Source organism: Aulonocara sp. 'chitande type north' Nkhata Bay, linkage group LG6 (genome assembly GCF_057382095.1).
Source record: "Aulonocara sp. 'chitande type north' Nkhata Bay isolate Kocher_YH1m ecotype deep benthic linkage group LG6, A_spYH_male_GT1.1, whole genome shotgun sequence".
NCBI classification, from domain to species: Eukaryota; Metazoa; Chordata; class Actinopteri; order Cichliformes; family Cichlidae; genus Aulonocara; species Aulonocara sp. 'chitande type north' Nkhata Bay.
In genome coordinates, this window is record NC_141349.1 from 40502797 (window position 1) to 40523009 (window position 20213).

The window sequence follows — 20213 nt, forward strand, 5'->3', positions numbered from 1 at the left end:
CAGCTCTAAACTTGAATTGAACGTGAGCAAAACCAAAGAGATGGTGGTGACCTTCTCCAGTAGGCACAGGGATCTGGCTGCTTCAGTCACCACCACCATCCATGGGAAGCCAGTGGAGGTAGTTGAGGAGTACAAATACCTGGGAAGCATCTTTGACAACCTCCTGAAATTCTCTGCCAACACAGAGGAGATTCTCAGGAGGTGCCACCAACAGCTATACCTTCTTAGGAAACTCAACTCCTTTGGAGTCAGCACACCCATCATGACTTTCTACTATGCCTTCCTGGAAAGCATCATGACCTTGTCCATCACCTGCTGTTTCCACTCCCTCAGCCTCCAGAACAGGAACAGACTGCAGCACACTGCATCAGTGTGCTCTAAAATCATTGGCCTGCCTGTCAGAACTCTGGCACAGGTTTTCAGACAGGCAGCCAAAATCATCAACAACCCCACTCACATTCTTCACCCCACATTTCAATGGCTCCCCTCTGGACGACGCCTCCGCTGCATTTCCTGCAGGACTGAGAGGAGGAGAGCCACCTTTGTCCCCAAAACCACTCTGCTTTTTAACTCCAGCCGATAAGAACATTTCCCGCACCCATAAACTACACTCTTCTTACACTGCTGACACTTTATTCACTTTTAGTCACTTGCAGTTATTTAGTCACCTTCAGTCACTTTAATTTTAAAACTGCCGGGCAGCAGGGGCGCATCCAGATTTTTTTTCATAGGGGTGGCCATAGGGGTAGGGTGACCAACCATCCTATTTTTTGCACTTGTAGACATTAGCCTTTTTACTCTTCAATGCGCCATATAGCGGCTGCAGCAGGTGTGCCACTCTGTGGAGAAAATGGTTGTAAAAATTTCCCATCCCCCAAAATTCCTGCAGTGCTTTAATAGATGTCGGAAGCGGAAAGTCTTGAACAGCCCAAATTTCTTTGGCAATGGAACCGCACTCTCAGCGGAAATACAGTGTCCCAGGAAGTCTAGAATTGGCAACCCAAACTGGCATTTAGACGGGTTAATGATTAGGCCACATGCAGCCAAGCGCTGAAAAACCTGACGCAGATGGGACGTGTGCTGTCTCTTCGAACTGCTGGCCGCCGGGATATCATCTAGATATACAAAAACGAAACACAGCCCGCGCAAGACCAAGACCATCAAACGTTTGGGTGGCATCTTTCAGGCTGAAAGGCAAGCGCAAAAACTCAAAAAGGCCAAACGGAGTAATTATGGCGGCTTTGGGGACATCCTCAGCACGCATGGGAACCTGGTGATACCCATGTACTAAATCAATCTTACAAAAAAAATCAAGGTCCCGTGAAGATGGACGGAAAAATCCTGGATGTGGGGAATGGGATAGCGATTGTTTGCTGTGACGTTATTAAGACGGCGAAAATTCTCATAAGGCCGCCTCCCACCGTCAGATTTGGCCACCATTTGTAACGGGGAAGCCCAGGCACTGCACAATGCCCAGGCGCTCCATAGTCGCAAGTGGTAATCCTTCGCAGCCAGCAGCAGGGAGTTGGCAAGGCCAGGTCGCACTGGAGCTGGCAGAGGAAGAGGTAGGTGAAGAGGAATCCTCCGTCATTTGTTCCTAGCAAGGACAGCATGCTCTCCATGAGCTCAAGAGCGGTACCATCACCCAGGCGCGAGAGAGAGGAGTTTCTCAGCCTGCTCTTCATCAGAGAGGGAGTAGCACCTCAGAAGCAGTGCCCTTGAGAGCGGTGTATTTCCCTTGGGCGGGGGCAATCCTGTAGGAGGGTCATCACACACTGGGTGGACAGTGGATCCAGCAACGCCATCACATGATGGCATTTTGTGTCATTGGAATGAAATGCCACGAAGAGCAAACTGAACTTCGACGTGCATGAACCATGAAGGGGGGTTGTGAAGCCAAAAATCCAAAAGTGGTAGAACTTATTTACCTCTTGTTCCTTAAACATCTTGATAATTTATCCCATGTTATTTCACAGTTGGCCGTAACACTTTATTTTAGATATTGCTGGTGTAACTTTACTCTAAATACTATCCCGGGTTTGTTTGTGGTAGCATTATATTACATGCACGCATATTCTTTTAAAGCAAATACTACTTAACCATCAGGTGATTTGACTCTTCTTCTGTTGACAGGTAAATTTCTGGTAAATTATGTTTGCTTATGTTGCTTTGGCTATACTTACCTTTGTCTGTCCCTTTGTTCTGGTCATATATCCAAAGCAGGTGTGTGGGAGGGGCCAACTCAGCACTTCCTGTTTATATAAGGTCATGAGGTCAGTGATTGATTCACTGGGCACAACCAAATGAAGGGTTTTTTCCTTTTGATAGTATTGTTTATTTTCTTTAAAGTAACGTTTGAGTTGTACTATATGCAGTGTTTTACTTTTCAAATCATTTAGCTGTGTAAACGAGTCTGTCAATTGGATGAATAATTTTATTCCTGTTTATTTGTTTCGATTATCTTGTTTGGTCTAACCTATTTCTAAGGTAGAGAATAATGACATTGAGATGTGTGTAAAATTCTATATAAAACAAGTGAGATTTTGACAACCGGGGTTGTTTTAAAATGGTAGAATGGACATGCAAGGAAATATAGTACACTTAAAAGAAATTTGACCTGTCTGCTGATGCTGTCCTTTCCTTGTCACTTGCTCTACACTACTACCCACTGCTAAATTCAATATGTATACTGTAGTCTTTACCAGGCTACATTTTGTCATTCTATCTGACAGCAAAGTTGACTAATGCAGCTTTCTGGGGGCAGGAGGTTCTTGCACATTAAAATTTTTACAAACCTATTTTAAAGTGTTTTTCTTCATTTGTTTTTTTCTTTTTTAATTTTTATTTTCTGTTAGAATTGTATTACTTTTCTGTTTGATTGTTTGGCTTTGTGGTGGATTTTTCCCATACAGTTTTAATACACTGAGATGGTGACAGAGAAAACACTCTTCACTAACCAATGGGTAACATCATAGTGGCTCTCCTTTTTTTTTTATACAGTCTATGACTACAGGCAAGAAAAACTATAGATTTTGGGGTTACCTGTCCCTGCAAATCCATAATCATAATCAAGTTACAGTGATTATTCTTGATTAAAATAGACACAAAATAGACCACTTACCATGACAAATGCAAAATAGACTCCTTAAATAGAAAAACATTAGGCAGCAGCTTTTTTTATTTAAAAAAAAGGGTTTACAAGCAGAGATACAGTGAAAGAGGAAATGCGAACAAATCCTTCAGCCTTCATATTCACCTTAACTGGAGTTCATTATGGGTATCTTTATAAAATAAACTTATATCTAACCAGGAATTCATGATTGTGGCATCAGGCTGTGTGTGTGTGTATGTGTATAAAAACTATGAAGCCCAAAGCGTAACCCTTTTTCTCAGGGTTCAGGTGGTGTTGAGTGGTTTTTCAGGATGCTGTGTGTTGTTTTGGCTGCTCTTGTACGCCTCGCTGAGCTGTTGAAGGTCACTTAGCAGACCTGCAAACTGCTCCTCCTGTGTGAGCACATTAAAAACAGCTGTTAATATGCTGAAATCAACCACTGTCGCTAAACTTTAAATATCCAGTACCTTAAAGGGAACATATTTGGTTAAGAAATACAAATTAGCTTGTTTAAAGGGCATCAAATACACTTAAACCACTCTCAGATCATTTCTTATAAAACTTAATCAGCATAGTTGCATTTAACTGCTTTTTAAATATTCAGTTTTTATGGGTCTACAGCATATGAAACTGTAATCTTTTAGCCTACTGATAACAATAGAGGCAGTGTTTGAAATATGCAGAGGATGTTTATCTATCAGCAGTGATCCGGGCTTTTTCCTGTATAAGGTTTTGGCCTCCCCCTAAAGTAAAGTCACCGGCATTCTGTTAAATATTTTGAGGGTTTAATTTAATCAGGCATAAAATACACTGTTGTTTATGAAACAATCACAAATCTCAGAGAATTCAGTGACTGCTGATGATTAAGGTAATACAGGTAGCTTCTACTATTTGAGGCAGACTGTGTTTGCCTGCATAGTAAACATAACCTGCACCCTCTGTTATTAAATAGCAGATTCCATCACAGTTTTTAAGAGACTAATGAATATATTTCTGCCTTTTAGTTTGCTACGTTTTAATTTAAGGACCCCCTAGGGCTGGACTGAGATGCTCTGAGCCAGTTCTGGCTGTCTTCACTCCTCCACTGAATGGGCTTGCAAAGAGAGGTGACCACCTCTACTGGTAGCATGACTCAAAGTGTCATTTATAAATATCATGCAGTTATATTGCTCATAAATTAAATTAAATTTCATATAGAGCGTAAAAAAGTAGGTATTCCTAGGCTAAATTCCAAAGCCTGCGGTAGCTGCACATGTTAGAATAGTCTAACTAGGTCAGAACAGAACAGAAAATAAAACCATTAAATTTATAATTATATAAAAAAGTACTAAATGTTACTACTTAATAATTTAAGTGAACTGTTTTATGTTAGCGTTCTCTCTATGGACATAAATTCTTTTACCAGAAAGTTTTTGATTTCTGAAAATTTTAAAAATCAGTGGTTTGGTTCTATTTTTCTATCTCAATTTAAAATGCGAAAATCTTTTGCATCCCACTGGACCCTTAAACCTAATCTCTGATCAACTCATTAGGCTAAGAATAAGGACTTCCTTCATGATGACTGACAAAATACCGGATACTCTCTAGATCAGGGGTGTCAAACTCCAGGCCTCGAGGGCCCGTGTCCTGCAGGTTTTAGATCTCACCCAGGGTCAACACACCTGAATCAAATGATTAGTTCATTAACAGGCTTCTGGAGAACTTCAAGACATGTTGAGGAGGTCATTTAGCCATTTAAATCAGCTGTCTTGGATCAAGGACACATCTAAAACCTGCAGGACACCGGCCCTCGAGGCCTGGAGTTCGACACCTGTGCTCTAGATCAAATCAAGGCAGATAAATGAGGAATAACAAATGCAGGTGACCTGCAGTACCATCATAGCCCACCAGGGAGCACCAGCGCACACTGCTCTGTGGGGTTCAGGAGAATAAAATGTGGATCTTGACGTGAACTATTTACAAGCACTGTTCTTTGACAGTGGACTTTCTTCATCTCACTTACCAGCACATTCACTCTCTCGGCTGCTGCAATGGCAACACTCAGCTTCCTCTCATCTTCCTCCCTTTCCTCTTCAATCACACCCAGCCTGCAAAACACACAGATAAGAAGACATGCTGTTAAGAGAGAAACACTGAGGTTGCAGATTGAACAGGATAAAGCACAAACAAAATGCATGCTTTAAAAACAGAATATATGAGGTGTGATCAAAACATTCTGAGAACTGGTCGATAAAAAACTCAAATCTAAAAACTCTTTCCTGATTTCAATTTGGCTGTTTCTTCTGCGTGTGGTCACCTCAGATTTTGACCTTTCTAGAGACCAAATGTGTGTGCTCGACACTGATCGGTTCATTGTGGGATCAAATTTTAGGTAGCTATAGAATTTAGGTGCAGTACTTTAGGGAAGACAGGATGATGCCTTAGTGCCAGTGCTCTGGAGCAGCTGAAGCGGTGCATGAGCGTGATTTACAAGTGTGCAGCTTTTTGTGTAGTGTGAGAAAGAGGATTCAGAGGTCAGAAGATTTCGACACATGGAGGGAGATCCCACTGCACGAGTGCAAGCTGATCGAACATGACTGTCACTGAGAGATCTAAAATAGTAGGTGCTCTCAACACTGTCCAGAGATGCACGACCTTCTGGTTTTAAGTATGAGATCCTCCAAATTTAAACTGGATAAAGATTTTTTCAATTTCTTTAGTCACACCTTGTGTTTACTTTCAAATGGAACACACACACACACACGTTAATGCACAGACTAACCTGAAGGTGGCGCTGGCAAGCTGCTCCTCACGCATAGCCAGCACATTCCTGAGCTCGTTGACCTCTTCCTGCAGTATTGCATTCTGGTCCTGACTTTGGATGATGAAGTCCTCCAGGCGCTTAGCCATGTCCAGCTCGCGCTCCGTCACCTGCTCTATGCCCAGGCGAAGCTCTGACAGCTCCTGAGCATGCTGTCATTACACGTAGACATCATATAAACTGTAGCATTGAAAGCAAACACTTTACACTGTCACTATAATATGTAGGAGGCTTGCCATACCTTATCCAGTAAGCTGAATTGCTCATTCTCAGTCTTGATCTCGCTCGGTTGCCGGGTGTGGCTGCCTGGTGGGTTGTGGTCCCCGGGTTTAATCCAGGGAACCGGTGCAGGTGCACGCTTGACAGAGACGCTCTGGGAAAACATGAGCAGAAACTCCCTGCGTTATTCCTCTCAGTGAAACTTGAAAAAATATGTGTGCACTTACAGAAGCGTGACTCAGAGGTGCTACTTAAGACCCCTGATCTGTGTTTATGTATGCTGTTGTGATATTCCTAGACATAAAAATGTTTCCTATGATGATTTTTTTTATCCACTACTCATAAAACTTGGACCTGGCCGATAAGTGTGGCAAGTATAAGTGTTTGTCCACTTCCAATCAATGCAATGTACTGCAATAATGTACGGCTCTCAGGAATTCCATTAATCTGAATATTTTGAGTGTTTCTGCATAAAATATTCAAATATTACAAATCTAGAAACAATCTGATCCAGATTTAACTTGAGCAAAAGAAAGGAAGCAACAACAGATAAAAAAAAAAACAGCCTGACTGTGATAACAACCGTACTTTGTTGTTGATTAGAATATTACAGAGTCACAAATTTATCTGTATTTTGCTGTTACACTGATATATGACGTATGCAAACTGTAATATATAAACTGACTCAGATGTAACTTTATTAATTTTTTTCTACTTTTATTACAATAAAGTAAAGTTGTTTTGCAAGACTTAAGAAGATAAATGTAATTATGTTTTGTAATTTGTGTCTTTAAACATTTAATGTTGTAATTATATTACAACATTTCTTTCACAGACAAAAGATACAGTAGAGATGTGATAAACAAAAACAGATTCATATTATTTCTGTAAAAAATCTAGTCATGCTTGGTCATTAAAAATGGCCAAGGCTGTTTATTGTTTAAAGGCTTTAGAGTATGAACTATAGCCTCCTCTGTGAAAAGCTGAAGTCCTTTTTGCATAAACACGAGAACATGAGCTGCGCAGCTCAGTTGCTATTACAGGCAGTTCACAGTTCCTGTTTATACTCACAGTATTTGGTGGTGAGATAAGTGGTTGGTTGGGCTCCGCCTCCTGTTCCTGGTCAGATGTCGGCAGAGCCTCGGAGCTCGTTTGCCTCTTCATCTCACGTTTTACTTGTGCCGGACGTCTGTGTGGGGCACTCTGAGTTCTGGCGATCGGTTTCCTCCTTTGACTCCTGACATCCACGGTGAATAAACGGATCAGTGTTAATTATTTAAATGCCAATGAACACATTATACAATGTTTAAAATGCACAGACAAAGGATCCTAAATGGAATAAAAAAATCAAATCTATCTGACCCAAACTGAATTTGTAATTGAATAGCTTGAGAGAGTCCTTCCTCCACACTGACATTGGGAGGAGCTGCGTCTGACCTCCACTGTGCCCCTTTGAAACTGACCTGTTGTCACGTGTGCTTTTGGATTCCTGAGGAATATGCTGGAGAGACGACTGGAGAGGGCTGTACTTGCTCAAGTCCTTAGGTGGAATATACGCTGGCTTGATGTGTCCTGTTTGGCTACAGGAATACCACTGTTTTAGTAACATGCAACAGAACTAATATGATGGACAAATCACACAAATCAACATACCTGTTAATATCTATCCGAGGTGCTTCAGGGCCTAGTGACTCTGTTATTTGGTTCAGAATTGAAGGCAGAGGGTGCAGCTTGTCAACTGTTTGCTGAGGGAGAAACAAGTAGCATGTTAACCTTCACTTATACACAAAGCATGAAATAAGTATATTTATATAGTGAATGGATACATAATTGCTTCTGGTAAACTTGAGAGAAAAACTACATCTATGACCACACAACACAGCGATACACACCACACACACCACATTTTTTCTACAAGGCCTTTTAATCCCTTAACCTACCAGTGTTAGAATTAGGATTCTGTTTACAAATCTTTATATGGGATAAAGGGGTAGCTGTGAATCTCTTAAATCTGTGTAACTAGATAACAAAAATCAAACCCTATCTTTAATCAGAGCTCTGATCACAAGAATAAGATTATTTCCTTCTGTGTCTGTAGTTCACTATCAATAGTTTTACTTAGGTCACCTGACAGATTAAAAAAATGGGGGGGGGGGGGGGGTGTCAGAAAAATAAAAAATTATATCTTCTAATAATATCCAGCTATTTATGTCATTCTTGTGACTTTATCTGCAGTACCCCCATAGTCCACTTGGGGGCCACAGCAAAAGCTTTTTGTCCTGTACAGCCTCCATCTTGTCAACACAATCTTAAAGGGTAGAATTAGTGCGTGAGTACACCATGTATAACTGAAGTGATCTATATGTGGGTGTCAGTCAGTCCAGCTTGTACAGAATGCTGCAGCTCTCCTTTTGACTCGTGTGAAGAACATATTACTCCGGTGCTTGCTTCCCTTCATTGGCTTCCAGTGCGTTTTAGAATTAAATTCAAAATCTTACTTTTGACTTATAAAGTGCTAAATGGCCAGGCACTGGACTATTTGTCTGACCTTTTGCAGCTTTATACGCCCTCTAGAGCCCTTCGATCAAGTGATCACCTGCTCCTTACCTTACATAAGTCTAGGATGGTTCATAGAGGAGATCAGGCATTTGCGGTTTTGGCACCGAAAATGTGGAATGATCTACCTCTCCACATTAGAAAGGCCCCAACTGTTACTCTTTTTAAATCGCATCTTAAAACATATTTTTTTACTCTGGCTTTCGAAACTGTATGAGAGTTACCAATTCTTTTATCCTAAAAAACTCCTTTGTCCCACACGCCATCAAACTGTTTAACTCCTCTCTGGAGGGGAGAGGGAGGGGAAACAGGAGGACAAAGGAGGGGGGAACAACTAAGCTGTAGTGCCTCTTCACCTCACTGTACAATACCTTGTGCAATACTTTTTGTAAATAGTCAACAGTGCAATAGACTCAATACTTGAAATGTGCAATTCACTTGTATTTTTATTTTTTATTCCTATTTATTCTATTTATCCCCTTTGTATATTTTATTTATATTTGTCTCTGTATTTATATATGTGTGTGTGTGTGTGTATATATATATATATATATATATATATATATATATATATATATATATATAACAATTCTGTAACTGTAACTTCGGTCGTTGCTTTGCTTTTTGGAAGTCGAATTTCCCAGAGGAACCCACCCGAGGGATTAATAAAGTTCTATCTTATCTTATCTTATCTTATCTTATCTTATCTAATTTTCTTTTAATTTTCTTACCTGTTGTTGTTGTTAATGTCATTGTTTAATTGTTATTTTGTACAGCACTTTGGTCAACTCCCTGTTGTTATTAAATGTGCTTTATAAATAAATAAATAAATGAAATGAAATCTTCATATAAACTCTATAATTATAAGTATCCCCCTGATAGCTGCTTATAAATTGTCTTCCACTGTGGTTAAGCTAGCTAGTGGAGCCATGCAATACAAAAGTCACACAATTCCTTTAAAACTAACTACCAAACTGGACTAATGTTTGCCTGCCTACCTGGTCCTTCTGGTAGATGATGTCCACCAGCAGTCCATGGAGCACAGCCAAACGCAGAGGCAAATCCACATAGCCATCAAAGGATGTCATTGCAATCTCAGTGTCTCCACTCGACACCGTTTGTAGGAAGCCTCTCATTCCATCCCAGTGCTGCTCCAGGAATTCATTCATGAAGAGCATGTACTCCTCCTTTTCCCCGAACCTAAGTAAGAACAACAAATTTAATTTACTTTAGGTATTTATTTCAGGCCCTTTATTGTTATTGTACATGTGCAACAAAAAAATATCTTTATCCATATTCCCAGATTATGTCTTTCAGTGTGCCAAAACAAACAAACAAACAAAAGCAAACAATCTGCTCAGGAACAAATGCACAAACGTGACATAAACTACTGACAAGGTGAAGTTGGCCAGATTCTGGATGACTTTGGCTGTCAGCGTAAGGGTACGCAGGGTGTTTGGCTCCGGGTACGGTTGCGTCAGACCAAAAAGGGAAGGACTGAGGATAGCAGGACACAAGAAACGAAGGAAGAGGGAAGCAGAGATGAGCCGATGGCCAATCTCCGGTTTGCCCTGGTCTTCACACACCTCCACCCAGCTGGAGAAGATCCTGTTTAACTCTTCAGGAAAAGGCCTAGTGGAAAGAAGCATGTCAAGTATGAGATCTCTGAATGTGAGAGATGCCCAAATCATTTATTGTATGTTAAGCTGATTTCTCTCACCCATGGAGCTCAATGATCTTCTGCACCACCTCCTCACAGGTTTCCCTCAAGTGCTTCTGGTTGCTTGACAGTTCAGCCGCAGGACATTTACGAGGGTCAACTTCACAGTTCTCAGTCGATGCATATAGACGGTTGATAAATTCTCCTGCATTGAAAAGAAAGCATAGAGTTCAGGAAAACCCAGTACGATTGAATACAAGCAGCCACCTTTACGACTGATCTGCCCTACCTAGTGTGTCGATGAGGTACTTCTGACCAACCAGCTTCATATATTCATCTATAGCTTTAGTGGCCAGTGTGTTCTCTCTGAAGATCATTGCTTCTTTTTCTCCAAGACGCTCCACCTCATCGTTGCCCAAATCAATGAGGAATTCCTAAGGAATAAAAACTTACTTCTGAATATGCTTCTGGTTGTATTTTTGATACATATTGTGAAAAAATAACGTTTGATTCATAAATTGCATTAAAATTTTTTTAAATTTAATCTCATTCTTTACCTTGGCCTTGCCGATGCTCTGGAGTACGTGGACCAGAGCTCCTGCCAGCTCTTCCTTCTCCTTCACATTCAGAAGTGGCTCCAAGTTTCTGCACATTTCTACGTAATCCACAGTCACATACTCGGCAAACTCTTTATATTTCTCCATTGGCAGAACTTGCAAGTTCTGGAAACGGGCCTTTATGCGAAGTGAAGCCTGCGGCCCCAGAGCTTCTTTGTTCCCTGCTGAGCCTGACGCCTTATATGGAGTGATGGGGTACCACTTCTCCTGATAGGTCCTCCCTCGAATGTCAGCTAGAGGTATGGTCACGCTTCCCAGAGGGTGTAGACTGGAGTCGTCTCGGGAATGCCGCTTTTTCTTGGGGTCTTCTTCCCGGAAGAGGTGCAGGCTGATTTGGGAGATACAAGGCAGGTTGTCGAGCTCAAAGAATTCTCCCCAGAACAGTTGGCACCCTCCAGTCGCACCTCCACTGGCCCCCAGGCCTCCCGAAGATCCAGCGGAGCCATCTGCTGCCAGGCTGGAACGGTTTGGGAGCTTGCCAACAGCTCTGCTGGTCGTGCGGGCGAACAAGGTGCCATCCAGGTGTACCTCACAGTAATAACGCTTTTTGGGTGGCAGATCCTTGGCTTCATTAACCCACAGACTCAGCGAGTTCTCTGTGCGCTCGATGTTGTCCTGTGAATATAATGAATGTTATTAGTAGCACAACACAATTTGAATATTGCGTGACCGGTGGGACCGGCGGCTGAAAGCTCACCTTGTTGGGCTGTGCAGCTCGTCTCAGATCTTCAATCCAGCGGTCACGTTCAGCAGCCGAGGAGCAGCCGAAGCAGTGGGTGTTCTCAGAGTTTATCACCTATAGCACATTGAAACTAACAGTTAGTGGTACTGGAATACTTTACGGTACTCGTTAATGAATCTATGGGAGTGCCCTTTAAAGTCTACCTCAAAGCAGTACTTCTCCCCCAGAATGGAGCTGTGGACCGGTCTGATGACGGTGCTGGTGTCTGCACTCAGATCTAGCGTCCCCACTGGACTGACTGGAATTGACACAGACTCTCGGGATTCATAGAGCCTTAAAATTAAACACAGTGGAAGAATTCAGTCAAAAAAACGAGATGGAGATTTGTCAAAGGTACTCACAATGTACACTTTCACTACCTGCAGGTTGTTTTACCATCGACACATTACATTAACACTGTGGTTGTTTTTAAAAAGAACATCTTGCAAAGTTTTATTTGCAACATGTTTGAATTATTCTTTAGTGAGGTTTTATGTGTGTGTAGGTTCTCTCTCAACCAGGTCAACCAGGTCATGCTGAACTCTTAAGTTTCCAAAACTTAAAGACGTCCAGTTGCTTTCTTTGCAAGCTTCTTGGACCTTTAGTGAGGTTTACTATGAAACTGATCGGTTAGTTTATTGTTGAAGAAGTGATTAAGAACACGATAGATGAATTATAGGCAGGGTTTTTTGAAGATAAGAGTTTGGCCTTAAATTATGAAAGACAATGAGAGAAGTTACTTTAGACCAAAGGTGGATATGGAGTGCAGTATATCTGCTTTGAGAAACACAGCAGTGCACTTTACCTGCGTCCTTTGTTAAGTCCCTGTTGGTTTAGCTGGGTGTTGCTATTCCTCTTGGCTTTGTTCTCAAGACGTCGCTTGATCAGTCCCTACGGGTGAAGAATGCAAACACAGTGCATTTGGGCAATTATGTGTTGTATCAACAGGAAAAGGAAAACTAGCGCAAAGATTGTCTCTGGCGCATACTGCACTCACCCTCACACCGCCATCTTGAGCCTTTGGTCGAGGACCAAGCTGGCCCCCATGGTCGGGGCTGCATTCTAGGGATTGGGATGAAAATGGAATTCTCTGTCAGTTTTTCATTAGTGTTGGCAGGACAAGTTGGCTTAACTAAATGAAATTATAGGCAGTACTCATTGTTTCCATTTAGAGTTTGTGGTCAGTACTTCTACGTATTTCTTCCTTTTTGTGAGTCAGTTGTTTCCAGGCGTCAAATCAAATGGTTGCCAGGCTAACTTTAGAGCAGATATTGTGTGCTGGTGAAGCAGGAATACCACGAATATTAATACAATTAAAATTGGCTAAGTTCCATTACGGTAAGTGACTTCCAGGTCATATGAGAGCACCTGGGGTTAAATAACCTGTGATTTTTTGCTGATATGAAAACAAAGCAGTAAAATAAGTAGTTATGCACACCATCTTATGACTAATTTTCAAGCAGTTAGATGAGTGTTTTTTCACTCATCTAACACAAATAACTTCTACTGAAGACTCTCAAAAACATCAAGCAAAAAGTTTTAATATTTCCAGATGGGTTCAGATGAGCCATTTCAGGATGTGGTTTAAAGCTGTAATCCGATAGCTAGACCTATCTCAGTAAAGTTAACTAATTGCACATATGTCACTAAATAACACATAGTGTACTGCAGCTTTACATAGAACAAACGTAAATGTTCCCATTTTGATTTTTCCTGTTTTGTGTGAACATTTTAACCTTTTAGTCAGAAAATTGATATCTCTAACTGGAGATCATGATATCCTCTTTTGCTTATTTATACTCAGCGATATTGATGTGTTTAATTACAAGATAACACAGGTGTCCGATTTTCTTTTCGCTGCTTACCCAAATTCCCACCACAAACAATCCAGCGTTTAAATCCTATCATTTAGTCCAGAGGTGTGTGCAAAAGCCCTGTTACTTCAGTCTCTGTGTCTTTATCATTTCCTTTCTGTCGTCTTCAAAAGAGCCGATTGAGTCACTCAGCCAGTCGGTGCAGAATCGAACACCTCCACAGTGCAGCACCTCCACTCTTCTAAGCAAAATATATAAACTGCATGGATGGAAGATACCGACTATATCATCTCGCTCTGTCTTTCTGCGAGTTTTCATTGGACTGCTAAAACCCTGTCTTGATGCTATCTTCCCCAGAGGGAAAAAAAACACAGAGGAAGCGATCTTACAGACATTGCCACGAACAAACATTTAGCTATTTCCTCTGTGTCTTCTGCGGAAATAGTGCAATAGTCATCGCTGATGTCAGTAACAGTTAAGCTGGGGGGTGTTTGATGATTTTTCTTCATTGCATTTTAATCTGCACATCATTTTGTTTGCTTTGCATGTGTATACGGACCTGTGTCAATGTCTACAAGGTTCTGCATGCTGAGGTTGGACAAGCAGCTGCTGACACGGTTTCGAGTCCACATTGTTGGCTAAGACGGACACACAAAAACGGGCATTTTTTACTCTCCGTGGTTATGACAACATGATTTGAAATCAGTGTAAATAACATGCTGTTATCTGTGGGTACCTCTTCCTCTGGGGAAATGAGAATCTGCCCATCTTCCAGGCAACAGTTGCTGATGTCCCATAAGGGGACCTCCTGAGGCGGGACCCATTGCAGTCTTGAGAGTTCGCAGGGTCCGGCTGGTGTCGGCACAACCTCATTCAAACCTGCAATTCAAGTAAACGTTGCACAGACAAACACATTTTGATACTGATCAATCATGTAAGGTCAGTATACACATGTAATCACGTGCTAAATATGTGCTGATTTCTCTCACTTTGAAGAACTGACAGTAAATTGTTTATGATGTACAGATACTGTTTAACTGGAGGCGTATGCTGCCGGGCTGGTTTGTTTTTGATTTTTGGTAATGACACTTATCTCACACAGCGATTGGCCACTCCCATTTGAGGTGTTGCCTTGGCCACTGACGCTATTGGTCTCTCTTTTTTATTACACGCCATGAAGGCCTGCGCACATCCTGTGGGCTGTCGTTAGGTTTTTTGTGTCTTTTTTTTTTTTTTTACTCGATGTCAACATCCATTGTGCTTTTATGTCGTCTTAATGCTTACATTATCTTACTATCAAGTATATGCTGTTCTTGAAACGCCAGCAGAACATAAAGATAATATTGCATCACTAAAACATGCATAAAAGCCCAGGAGAGCAGAAGGTGGCAGGAAAGTAATGCTTGTTTTTAAAGCAATTATATTTTCTTCTTGTTCTTTTTAATAATAAAATATGGTATCTTCTTCATGCAGCCATGCCTCATTTGGCTCACACCTGCATGATCTGTCTGTGTGTGTTGCAGATGTTTCTCTCACTTCCTGTCAGCTGAGATGAAAGACGTCTAGAGAACTTCTGTATAGGTACAACTATTTGAATCTGTCCTGAGGTGGATTGAGGTTTCTGATGTCATTAGACAAATGTTCAGACATCATTTGTATTAGCTGTCTGAGGGCACTCCTTTTTAGTTTCTGCACAAGTACAGGAGTGCGTGCAAATCTGACTAGAGTTCATATTTTGTATCTGAACAGCAGGTAGGCTTCTGGTTGGATTTGCCTACCATTTTCATATAAGGGGCACAGAAACGTCTGTGTCACAACAACACATTATGTTGCTGTACATTTTTAGCCATGTACCTCTTAGTATGCATTTGTTTCTCAGCGCTGGGGAAGTTGGTTAGTGAATCTAGTTAAGTGTGGGTGCTGGTTTGCAGTTCTTCAGTTACTTTGAATTTCTGGGTCATTTCTCTGCTGTTTTGGCGGTTTTGGTCTCGCAATGATTCATGTCTGAAATGAGATAATGACGATTGTCTGGGTTCTGCTTTTTAGAAGGAGAGAAATCTGTTACCTACAAGGAGAGAGCCCTTAAACATAGACTTGAAGGGCGCAGGGCTTAGATTTTAAGCTTGTCCAATGACTCCACACTTGCCTCACAGATTTACTACTACTACCACTACTGCTGCTACTACTAATGTTTTAATCTCGGCCTATATTACTGTTTGTTTAGAAAATATTCCAACAGTTACAGACTTTCCTTTTGTCTTTGTACTGATCATTTTTTACTGTTTATTTGAGGATGTAAATGTTGCATCTACAAATCTTCTAAAAGAGCTTTCTTGAGGTTAGGGGACTTTAAATAGCCATCAATAGACATCAGATTTGTCACATTATCCGAGATCACACTATCGTTTAGCTTACTGGGTAATGGCTCAAATATCTTTACAACATTTTGTTTAAATTGTTTGCTGATGTTTAAGATATTTTTGGAAGTGTCAAAGTCATTCACTGGTGTTTGGCTGTATTTAACTCTTTCATCACTTTCATAACCTGTAACATTTCTGAGATCCACTCTTTTACTTGTGATTTATAAATGATTTATATTTATAATGTATTTTCACATAATGTAAGCCTATTTAAATTCTCAGCTTCTCTCTTTAATTATTTCTACATGTGTTTAATACTGAGCCAGATGCTAAAATAGTCTTAATAGTATCATTGCAGATGAAATTTCCAGATGCACTTTTGACAGAGGTCACCCATACCACTCATACTGCTGAGTGTTATTAAATGGTCCTACCTACTTAACAAGAAATCACAAATCGTGTGATCGCAAATAGGAAATAGGAAACATTTTCTGATATTTCACATAATATTTGGATTGAGTAATGACCTTAATGCGCAGGGCTTTGTGTGTACGCTGTACTTTTGTTGTAGTAGTCTTACCTGCAAGGGATGGCGTGCTGTTGCGGGGCTGTAGCTTTGGCTTCTTGAGCTTCTGGGACACACTCCGAAGATATTTTTTAAAAAGTGCCCCTCCGCCCCCTTTCTGTGAGGGGTCACTGGAGGCAGCCCCCGAGGCTTCTGTGCCAGCAGAAGTGGCTGCAGCAGAGGATGAACCTGCGTGAGCCGAATTGGCAGTAGAGAGGGCTGCAAACAGCGACCCAGGAGGCTCGGACAGAGCCCTCCTGAAGGGGTTCTTTCTTGTTCCTCCGGAGGCTTTTTCAGGCTTGGCTGCATCGCTGCTTTTCCCATTGGATGAATTCTTTTCTCCGGGGTCCTCGCTCAAGGCCTTGCGCCAGTTTTGCATCTTGCTCCACTTGTTGCTAGAGGCCTTCTGAATTTTTTCCATGGTGGATGTGGAGGATGCCGGCGTTCCTTCTCCTTCTTCTTTCTGCTCATTGAGGGTTCCCTTGGAGCCAGTATGCCACTTGTATGTGTTGAGAGGGTCGCTGGTCTCAGATGTTTGTGGAGGCTCATTTTCCTTCTCAGGTGATCCCTGCTCCTTTGATGCTGGCTGAGCTGCAGGCTCTGGATCTTTCTCCTCAGTGCCCATTTCACACTTTTAGGGTGTAACTAAAATTCTCTCTGTTTTTTAAGGTCGCATCAAAAACCTTCACAAGAGAATTCACCTGTCTCCCTCCTAATTTACCGCCGCTTTGGAGATTGCTGCGTGTGCAAAAGGAAGACAGCGTAGTCTGTATCTCCTCTAACTGTCTGTTTCTCATTTCCTGTCTTGCAAAAACGTTGATCAACAACACGCGACTTAGCTGCTCTGCCTGTGGTTGCTGTGCTGCTGCACTACTCCCATCTCTCTGGGCTGTTGGCTTCCTCATGAAATGACACAGAGAAGTTCAGTGTTTTCATTTAATACTTCCTGTCATCCGTTCTTCCTGTTCTGTCAAAAAAAATAAAACAAATCTGCATTCAATTTGTGTGAAACTCAAAGAAATGTCCACAGATGTTATAATAAAATGTGTGTTTTAGGTTGTCCACCTTGACCTCAAAGGAAGCCTACTTGTCAGATTCAGTCTGTCACATTATGAGCAAGGGAAATGTGGTTTTGCATGTTACAAAGTAGTAGAAATCCATCGTGAGACAATATTAGGCAAGATGTGTAATATGAAGATATTTAATGAATCTAATAAATCACCAGTCCCTATACAGTTAATAAGATTCATTTTCTTGGTAACTTGAATGAAATAAACCACCAAGGACAACATCTTTTTTGTCAAATATACGTGAAAAATATTGTATGGAAGACTCTGGACCCAGTCTTACTTTTTTAGTAAGACCACTAAACTGATATCTGTGAGAAATAAACATAAGTATCCATGTGGTATCAGCTACCTGAGAGTTTACAAGCTGTTGACAGTTAAGAGTCAGTTTCCTGTCAAAGCTACAGGAAACTGACTATAAAAACCACTTCCTGCTCTCATGCTGCTCTTTTCTCGTACACACCTGCAGGGTATTTCTGTGTACCAGTGGGGTGAACTGCCAGCAATATAGTCAGATGTTGTCTTTCTAATTGTGGGAAGTAATGGTGGAGTACAGCAGGACCTTTAGATTTTTCATTGGGAACATTCCTCTAGTTCACTTCTCCAGTTCTTTAAGCTATAAAATACCTGGGAAGTGGTTTTATAGGAATCACATTCACACAGTAACATTAATACAGTATCAACATGCTTATATCTGTGTTTCTATAATAATAATAATAATGGATTGGATTTATATAGCGCTTTTCAAGGCACCCAAAGTGCTTTACAATGCCACTATTCATTCACTCTCGCATTCACACACTGGTGGAGGCAGCTACAGTTGTAGCCACAGCTGTCCTATAAAGAGCTGAGTGTGTGAAAACACTGAAAGTTACATTTTTGTCTTGTTTCGTCCAGGCCCTCTAGTGGCCGGGGGCATTTGGTATTGAAAATATGCTTTGACTGTATGCGGTTAAATTTGAAACGTAATCAATGAAAACTGACTGCCTCAACATAAAAAAAAAAATTAAAATTAAATGTAAAATTTAAAAGAAAAACTGTAACTGAAGTTTGAGAGTGTTTATAATGTGTGTGCTGTCTTTTAGAACTATAATCAACCTTTAACCTGACACTAGTTTAAAAGTAAAAGGGGTCCATTTAATTTTTAGCCTTTATTTAAAAGGCTATTTACATTATGTGATAAGAGGCAGTAATCTCAGGTTTATCACTGTGCAGTTGCAAGAACACTTTTTTTTATTAACATTTGAACAACAAGGGCACTGATCTGGACTCAGTGACAACAGAGAGTCTCAGTCAAGGTTGCTCTGTATACGTTAACACCGTTCTTGGCCATAAAAACCCTGAAAACCACGAATACTGATCACAACAGGATTTGAAGTTAAACATTAACAGTAAAATTAATCTTTGCTGGTGCTGAAGTATTCTTAAAGCACAACAAAAGAAGTATTTCACAAAGCAGCATGTCTGTACAACTCCTCAAAATGTTGGCAAAAATGATGAGTGCTGCAGGAAGTGCTTGTTCTGTTTACAACTCGAGCCAAAAACAGCTATAACATTTGCAAATAATAAAGATAAACGGGTAAATGTGTAAATACTGTATACTTAAGTATACAATAAGTTATTAATATTTAAGATGAATTTACAGTCACAAAATCAGAAAGTATTTAGATTCATCTGTGGAAGTCACAGTGTTTGTCTTCATCTGGTGGTCGATTGATTTACTGCAGAACAGTTTACCTTTTACCTTAACAAGAAACATGTGGTACAGACAGCAGCGGTTTTTGATATGGACATTGGCCAGCGCTGCGTCGTGGTGGGTCGCATCATGGGCATCGGCAAAAAAAAGTTGCTCGCACCCATGCTGCCCGACATCATGCCAGCACATTTTGGGGATTGCATGGGCACCGATCGGAGCGGGGCGGCCGGGGGTTCTCTGGCTGGCTGAACAGGTGTTGTGCCAAAAAGTGATTGTCTGCCAAAAACTGATTTCCGGTATTTGCCAAAAACTGACTGCTTGTATTTAAACTGCTATAAATAACTTGTTGGTCTATAATATGTGAAACATATGTCAAATGTATCCCTCGTGAATGATATCACGTCATCTTCAAATCAAATCAATTTATTTATATAGCACTTTTCACAGGATAAAAACCACAAAGTGCTTCACAGTAATATAAAACAGAAATACATAAAATACATTACAATTCAAAGCTTTAAAAGTCAGTACCAAGATTTTAAAATGAATTCTAAAATGTACTGGAAGCCAGTGTAATGAGCGTAACACTGGTGTAATGTGCTCTCTTTTTCATGTCTTAGTTAAAAGCCTTGCAGTAGCATTCTGGACTAACTGGAGACGGTCAAGATTCCTTTTGCTCAAACAAAGAAAAAGACTGTTACAATAATCTAAGCGAGATGAAATAAAAGCATGAATAACCATTTCTAACTCAGATTTAGACAGCAAAGTTCGCAGTTTGGAGGTGTTTCTTAGCTGAAAAAGGCAATTCCTAATCAACTGGCGAGAGGGTTGTTCTAGGGACATGGCAGAATCAAAGATCACATCAAGGTACCTGAGGCTCAGGTGAACAGATGAGCCAAGAGAACCAAGATGCTGCTTGATTAGAGATATCTGGTTGTCGGGGGCAATAATTAATGTTTCTGACTTCTCAGAGTTCAACTGTAAGTAGTTGTCACCAAGCCACTGTTCAACGGAAGCTAAACATTT

At 40.9% G+C, this 20213-nt stretch overlaps 1 protein-coding gene across 1 annotated transcript; it reads right to left on the reverse strand.

The window, feature by feature from the left end:
- Positions 1 to 2808: 2808 nt before the first annotated feature.
- On the reverse strand, positions 2809 to 17344 carry rasal3 (RAS protein activator like 3). The gene is made up of 19 exons (XM_086296954.1): positions 16440 to 17344; positions 14236 to 14378; positions 14059 to 14137; positions 12683 to 12747; positions 12491 to 12576; positions 11850 to 11979; positions 11662 to 11760; positions 10905 to 11579; positions 10637 to 10781; positions 10408 to 10552; positions 10083 to 10319; positions 9686 to 9887; positions 7785 to 7876; positions 7595 to 7711; positions 7203 to 7368; positions 6154 to 6285; positions 5874 to 6064; positions 5115 to 5199; positions 2809 to 3504 (listed from the first exon to the last, which is right to left on the reverse strand). Exons 1-19 carry the CDS (start codon positions 17047 to 17049, stop codon positions 3397 to 3399), a joined length of 3507 nt encoding a protein of 1168 aa, XP_086153080.1. The 5' UTR covers positions 17050 to 17344; the 3' UTR covers positions 2809 to 3396.
- Between the last annotated feature and the right edge of the window lie 2869 nt (positions 17345 to 20213).

Excerpts from the sequence above, each read along its gene's own strand:
- rasal3 (XM_086296954.1), bottom strand. The coding sequence starts at position 17,049 with ATGGGCACTGAGGAGAAAGATCCAGAGCCTGCAGCTCAGCCAGCATCA. Across the intron at positions 11,761-11,849 it reads GGGAGAAGTACTGCTTTGAG|GTGATAAACTCTGAGAACAC; the intron begins GTAGACTTTAAA and ends AATGTGCTATAG. Across the intron at positions 6,065-6,153 it reads AATTCAGCTTACTGGATAAG|CATGCTCAGGAGCTGTCAGA; the intron begins GTATGGCAAGCC and ends GTGTAATGACAG.